At 47.1% G+C, this 7,432-nt stretch overlaps 1 protein-coding gene across 1 annotated transcript; it reads left to right on the top strand.

The window, feature by feature from the left end:
* The first annotated feature begins 328 nt into the window (after window positions 1-328).
* On the top strand, window positions 329-5,645 carry AADAC (arylacetamide deacetylase). The gene is made up of 5 exons (XM_010192462.1): window positions 329-466; window positions 2,991-3,213; window positions 3,451-3,520; window positions 3,821-3,992; window positions 5,037-5,645. Exons 1-5 carry the CDS (start codon window positions 329-331, stop codon window positions 5,643-5,645), a joined length of 1,212 nt encoding a protein of 403 aa, XP_010190764.1.
* Window positions 5,646-7,432: the final 1,787 nt, after the last annotated feature.

The raw sequence follows: 7,432 nt of genomic DNA, 5'->3' as shown, positions 1-7,432 counted from the left end.
CTCAGTTCACTGGCCACATTCTGTTCCTCATTTCTTCAACTGCCTCTTTCCTCCCGAGCTTTCCTGCAGCCGCTGGTGCCAAATTTGAGAGCGGGTGATGGGGGCGTGGGAGCCTGCGTTTGGTCTGATTTGGAAGCACCAGCTGGGTCAGATGAGCGCCTTGCTGAAGAAACCCCTTTACTCAGGAGCTGCGTGGTGGAGTAACCTCTGCCCTGGGTGATCAGATGAGAAATCACCCCTGGCCAGGGCCCAAACTAAACATGGATTAACTTTGCCCTCCACAAGTGCTGGGGCCGGGAGTCGAGCGCTGAGCAGGGATCCCGCAACCATGGGGGCGAAGCTACTCTGGCTCTGCCTGGCCTCGGCCCTCGCGGCCTACTACATCTACAGCCCCATCCCTGCCGGCCTCGGGCAGCCCTGGAAGGTGATGCTGCTGGACACTGGCTTCAGGGCCATGGGGCACCTGGTGAGTTGGGATGGGGTGGGAGCTGCGGGGTATGGGGCTGAGATACTGCAATATGTATATATAATACATATATATGGTCATAAATTCAGTGAGGGACAGGAGTGTCTGAAATTTTCCTGCTCTGGCAGGGGGGTTGGACTGGATGATCTTTCGAGGTCCCTTCCAAATCCTAATATTCTGTGATTCTGTGAAATTAAGCTTAAAGTTACTGTGGCTATAAAGTTAGAGAAGATTTAATGGTGCAATCGGACATTCAGAGTACATAGAAATGCAATACGTAATGTGGAGACAGACAAGTGCAAACAAGTTTATTTTGCATTGTGATCCTTTGCAGCTGAAGCACTGCTCCATGAGTTTTTTCTTATTTCTCAGAACCTGTGCAGTGCACTTCCTCAGAAGTATTGGATAGGAGGGAAAACCAGAGCACTTCTTAAATGCTGTTGATTTTTGTGGTTTAATAGAAATCCACTGACAGGATGAGCCTAAAAACTACACAAAGCTGTAGGGGCTGATAGGGCTGATAATGCTAGAGCATGTAGAAATTAAGTTTACACACAGTCTCTCCCTATATATATATATGTGTGTGTGTGTGTGTGTGTGTATGTAAAACTCTCTTTATAGCAAACCTTTTAATACCCCTGTAATCTTGCCTACCAAAAACCTGGTATGGAGCCAAGCAGCACAGAAGCATATGTCCCAGCCTGGAAAGGCAGTGGTGCTATTGACTGACAACATGGTCCTTATGTCTTTCCATGCTATTTTTAACTGTACTACATCCTGGCTTGTGCTTCGTGTCAGTCACGTCACAGCTGTTTCAAATGTGTGTAAATAACCCATGAGGCTGCACACCATGTGTAAATCATGGCGCTGTAGTCCCAGCTCCTAAGTACGTTAAACCAGGAGCTGTTTTGAATCCCACCTGTACTCCATGTCCAGTGGTGTAACTGAAAATCTGAAACCAGGGTCAAAGATGAAGGTTGAGGGGAGGAGAGGGCTGAGTGTTGCAGACAGCTTTCTGGTTGGCTGCAAACACTTTGAGAGTGCTTTTTTTCTCCACCATAACATCTATTGCAAGGAGGCTCCGAGAAGCCAGCAGAGAGGTTTCTGGTGTGGCTTGGGGGTGCTGCCAAGAAGCTCCTCTGCTGCAGGCACAAATGCTGTTTGCTCCAAAGTGTGGAGTGCGGGATTTTGCCGTTTCTGTTTCAGTTAAAACATGGTGGGCGTGATTTTCGGAGGTCCATGGGAGCCACCTCTCTATGATTTTTCTGGTGGAGGCAAGGGTGCATGGTTTAGTGCTGGAGGGTTGTGTTTCCATGTTACCCTGGAGCCGCTGTCTCTCGCGGCTGCTGTGTTGGCTGCTGCTGAGCCCCAGTCCATCACCGGGACCAGCGGTGCAGTGCGAGCACCTTTGGTGACTGCTCCGACCCCACGCACAACCCTAATCCTGCGGGATAGGGCAACAATTTATAATTGTTTAATAGGTCTAAATTTGCGCAGGGGACCCTATTTTGTTTTTTTCTGGCTCTCTGTAGTTGGTTTTAAGAAAAGGGTAAGAACTCTGCCATCAGACACCGCTGGGCAAGAGGCTCATCTCCCCGCTCCCAACAGGACGAGCCATGAATGCCATGCGATCACTGATCTCCATCTTCCACCCTCTGCTTTGCTGTAACAGGTCCTGGGGGGTTCTCCAGCTTCTGAGCCAAATTGTGCAAGATTTTCTCTTACCCCATCACATGTGGTAATCTCAGATGGGGGACAACGAGACTTTTCAGTTGAGGATATGATTTCCTTGTGTTTTTATGTGATAATGGCCTTGAAACCACAGCAGGAGACCGGTGGTTTTCCAGTGTAAAACATGCGCTTGTGGAAAAACCAGCTCTGAGGGTACTGAAAATACTCAGCCTCAAAGCTGAGGGAATTCTCCTCAAAGTAAAATTACAGAAAGCAAACCACGCAGGGTTAGATTGTGTGATTTACAGCATCCAACCCAAATGCCAGGTGTTGCACCTTGCAAGAGGTCATCAGCTGAAGTAGGGGTTTGTGTGTTTGTTGCATCCTTCCTGGGATGGGTAAAGCATCTCTTGGACAGCTGAGCTTCCCACCAGTCTGGGCCATTTCATTTCCTATTAAACTCAAACCAAGTTTAATCTGTGTTTCACCTGCAAATAACATGCAAGACAGAACTTGGTTTTATTACTTAATCATGGCCCTTGCTGTGTAACGAAGCAGTTGGGAGACTTATCTTTCCTCTCCATAGGACTGATAACACCGTGCTAGTGACAGCCACAGGGGTGTTTGTTTTACTGAGGAGTTCAATCAGATTAATTAACTGAGGCTGTTGTTAATGTGGTTGTCTCCCAAACCCAGCGCTCTGACCAAAGCCAGAGGTGCATGGCTCAGGGTGGGCAGTGTCCAAGACAGGGACCCCTTCAAGTCAGCACCGTTGTGGCTTCTACAGCTACTTTACTGATGACCAGGTGCTGAAGCTGTGTTTAAAACACTTTTCCCTTCTCCTGGGCTGAAGGCGGAGGTTGCAGAGCAGCTGGGTCTGATGCACTACATGGACGTGCTGATGCTGATCACCTTCTCTGAGTGTGTCGCGCCCAGCTCCGACGAGAACGTCACCGTGACTGACACTGAGTTCAGCGGCGTCGCCGTCCGCCTGTACCTGCCCAGGAAGGCACCCGAGGGGCTGCGGAGGGCGGTGGTCTACGTCCATGGGGGAGGGTGGTGCCTGGGACAGGCAGGTAAGGTGGTCTCCATGTGGAGATCTCACTGGTCTGTGCTTAGCCCTGCCTTTTGTGTTATGGGAGTCACCAGAGAGGGTGAGAGAACTGGTTCTGCACCAGTACGACCAGGTGGAGGTTTTGGGAAGTCACCTGAAAGCCTCTGGAAAGAGGAGTGTGCTGCTGTGGATGGGTCTGTTCCCAAATAATTCCCAGATGTCCTGGAGGATGCTCTGAAAGTGCCTCATCTCATTTCAGGGATGAAAGGCTACGATCTGCTGTCGAGGTGGACCTCGCACAGGTTAAATGCTGTCGTGGTATCAGTCAAGTAAGAGATTCTCCTTCTAGAGGGGATGAGGGTTGGGAAAAAATTAATCTATTTCAATTAATCTGATCTCACAATATCAGTTATTTTGATCATATACTTTCCTGCTGGCTTTGAGTAATTGTAAACAAAAGCTGTTGAGGTTGCAGTGGTGAATCGTGGTTGGTGGCTTTGGATTGTGCTTTATGAAGTTGGACAGAGATAATTCCTATTTTTCAGAAAACAATCAATGTTCCCCAGCTAGGGCAGGTGCTGGCAAGGCTTTTCCTCTATGAGCAGCATGAAGTAACACACTTCTGACAGCTACAGGTTGGCCCCCAAACACCACTTTCCCGTCCAGTTTGACGACGTGTACGCGGTGACCAAGTTCTTCCTCCAGCGCAGCGTCCTGTCCCGGTACAGCGTGGACCCCCACCATGTTGGCATCGCAGGAGACAGCGCCGGTGGCAACTTGGCTGCGGCTGTGGCACAACAGGTAAGAAAATGAAAATAAGAAATCTTGTTTGCTAGCTCAAAATATTGGTTTTAGTCCATGTACGTGGGGCATTGCACAGCCTGCAGGGCTGGTAGAGGGCTGAGTTTCCAGCCCAGCCAGTTTACTTCAGCTCTTTAATGGCATCGAAGTAGCTTTGATGCTACGATGCCCTCCAAATTTTATACCCTAAAAAAGCCACTCTGTCATATAGTTAGGTTATATATCACGCTATCAAGGTATGTTGTTTAAAAAGGGAATTTTAGCAATTTTACTCATTTAGATGCAAATAGCAGCAAACAAAAAAAGACTGAATGTTCCAGCGCCATTGGTCATGTGCAGGTTTGGTGCTTTTTGCACTTCTCTGAGGTTCATTAGACGAAGCCAATGCAACGGGATGCTCTCTTGGGAAGCTATTTGGACTGTAGTGAATGTCAGTGGGAAAGCTGCGGATGTGCTGTGGACACTGAAGGCAGACGATGAGGGAGAAGGCAGAAATTTGTTAGTGAAGAGAGAAAAAGGATGACACAGAAATGTCAGTGTTCAATTCAGCACACTTTATTTTTCATGTGTCTAAAATGCATGGAATCATAGTTGTTTGAGTTCTAACACCTCAGGTTACAAAAATCAAACAGATGGATAATCTCTAAATTGTGTGAAATTATTAAAGGAGCCTCAGAAACCTGCAATTTTTAAGCTGTAAGAATACGAATTCTCGATAGTTATAGGAAATGCATTTTTTGCTGTTTGGGAAAGCATCAGTGCTTCAGAAAGAATATTTCCCAAATATTGTTATCTTCAACATAAGAAATAGAATGAAGTTATATTTGATGTCTGAGAATTTTTAGTACAACTTAACTGTTCTAGGTGACCTGCCAATGAATTTAGAATTTCTTTAAATTAATCTGTCCTGGTTTTATTGATAGTATTCTTTTGCTCATGTTGTAAAATGTGTGTTAATTCCTTACTTTTGAGATCTTCTGTCAGTGTGGCAGCACCAACACTTTTTGAGTGACTGTGTGTAATTATTTCGATTTATCTTCGCAGCTGTTGGAGGACTCTGAGGTGGAAACGAAGCTCAAAGCCCAAGCCCTGATTTACCCTGCACTGCAAACCCTCGACCTGAACCTGCCATCCTACCAAGAAAACAAGCACAGCCCCATCTTGTCCAGGCTGCTCATGGTCAGGTTCTGGAGTGAGTACTTCACTTCCGACCCATCTCTCAGGCAGGCGATGGCCTCCAATGCCCACGTCCCTGTGGAGTCCAGCCACTTATTTCAGTTTGTGAACTGGAGCCACCTGCTGCCCGAGGAGATGAAGAAGGACCACGTTTACACCGGCCCCGTCTACAGCAGCCCCGCGCTCGCGCAGAAGTACCCGGGGTTCCTGGACCCGCGCGCGGCCCCGCTGCTGGCGAGCGACGCGCGGCTCCATGGGCTGCCCCTCACCTACGTCCTCACCTGTGAGCACGACGTCCTGCGGGATGACGGGGTGATGTACGTCCAGCGCCTCCGGGCCGCTGGCATCCCCGTCGTGCACCACCATGCCAAGGACGCCTTCCACGGCGCCATGATGTTTGTGTCGGGCCTGACCGAGCTGGCGGTGGGGCACCAGCTGGCCAACGGGTACATGGCGTGGTTAAATGAGAACCTCTGAGCTGCGGCTGCAGTGTGCGCTGGGCGCGGGTGAGGAGAACAGGAGCTGTGTGGGTTGCTGGGCATGATTGCCATCTCGGTTGTGTTGGACTGCGGTGTTTCTCATCTTCTGCCAGGGAAATTGGTCCGATCCTACCCCAAGTGTCCTTTCAGTGCTGCAGGTGTTGGTTTGGTTAGGGTTTGGGGGGCTTTTTTGTTATTTTTTTGATTTGGTGAGATTTTTTTCATTTGTTTGGGTGAGGTTTTTGGGTGTGGTTTTTTGTTTGTTTGGTTGTTATCTTTTTCCAAAAACAAAGCATCTGTCTTACTCGGTAATGACTTTCTTTGCTTTCTGTACTAGAAGGCAGTAGTGTAACAAAGCAGCACTGGGTATTCATCAGATAAAGGATGGCTGTCAAAGTCCCAGCCTTACAGCAGCACTGCTGTGTGTTTTATGCTTTACGTATTAAATAAGCTAAGTGTTGTGTGTTGTGACTATCCTTAAAATTGTTTAGCAATTTTTTACATATGAACTTTTAAAAATAAAATTAGCTTAGTAGCTTTATAGGCTTGAAAAAGAAACAGAATTCAGCTGCCAGTCTTGAACAAATATACTCTATATAAATGTTTTGTGTATTAAACATAAACCCTAAAAATTCTAAATGATGAATGCATGTACTGGTTGGCTATTTGTTTTAGACTGATCGCAGTACACCACAAACACGTACTTCTAGCATCCTGCTTTTTTCTTTATCATAAACAATACTGAATATTCAATAATTGTGAATTTTTTCTGAGTGCAACCTGTTCTGATGGAACGTGTATGGAATGACTGCTTGTGGTGTTCTTTTTCATCTTTATTGTGTTGAAAATAAAAATTAAACCTATCTTTGATGTGATTTTGTCACTCCAGGGTCCCAGTTATGGGAAGGGAATAACAAATTGGCTTTAGCACACACGGGAGCTACTGCAAACAACCAGAGCCAAGCCCAGGAAGGTGATGCTTTACTCCTGCTATTGGCAAATGCTTGCTAACGCCTGGCTGGGGATGAGGAGGATAAGCAGCAGGGACACACGGGCACAGCACACACGTGTGCGTGCAGCTCTTGGCAAAGCCCAGGCAGGGCTCGTATAAATACATTTATAACATAAATGTTATAAATACATTTATAAGAGCATGATACGTGTTTTTGATATATTGCTTTGTATAAATCCAACAAAATTTTATATTTTAGATAAAATGCACGTGGTACTTCAGAGTATGAGGACGGAGCCCCAAGTGCCTTGATCCGGAGGGCTCAGGGTGGCAGAGCCCAAGCTGCGTCTCCCCCACCTCCCTCCCACATGGCTGGGCTGGTCTTCTGGGAGCAGAAGGAGGAAGAGGAGGAGGAAGAGGAAGGCTCCAGGGTGAATTTTCCATGCAGCAGCTGAGAGCAGCGAAGGCCCCTTCCTCCTCCTCTTCCTGGGATGTGAAGTTGAAAAAGGACTTTATAGCTTTCAGGGAGCAAAAGGAATCTGTGCGTTGGACTTCTTCAAACAAATGTTATTAATGAAGATCTATTCCTCCCAGGGAAAAAAAAATTGAATAATTGAAGCAATTTCATGTCTTTCCTCATTTCCAGGTCTTGTATATAATTAGTACAATTCCAAATAACAGATGGCAAAGTGCGAAGGGGAGTGATCATATGAGATGTGTATTACTGATGTATTTAGTGCAAATAACACCCTGCACAGGGCTGTCACGCTGCGGGCTCGCTCAGATGCTGCTGCCATAACAGCAGAATTGCAGGCAGGAGCCACAGGTGGGAG

The sequence above is a fragment of the Mesitornis unicolor genome, unplaced genomic scaffold (genome assembly GCF_000695765.1).
Source record: "Mesitornis unicolor isolate BGI_N332 unplaced genomic scaffold, ASM69576v1 scaffold50680, whole genome shotgun sequence".
NCBI lineage: Eukaryota > Metazoa > Chordata > Aves > Mesitornithiformes > Mesitornithidae > Mesitornis > Mesitornis unicolor.
The sequence above is the reverse complement of the archived record's forward strand: the minus strand, read 5'-3'. Positions and strand labels throughout refer to the sequence as shown.

Coding starts and splice junctions, on each gene's coding strand:
- AADAC (XM_010192462.1), top strand. CDS start 329: ATGGGGGCGAAGCTACTCTGGCTCTGCCTGGCCTCGGCCCTCGCGGCC. Junction 467..2,990: donor TCAGGGCCATGGGGCACCTG/GTGAGTTGGGAT, acceptor CCTGGGCTGAAG/GCGGAGGTTGCAGAGCAGCT. Junction 3,993..5,036: donor CTGCGGCTGTGGCACAACAG/GTAAGAAAATGA, acceptor TTATCTTCGCAG/CTGTTGGAGGACTCTGAGGT.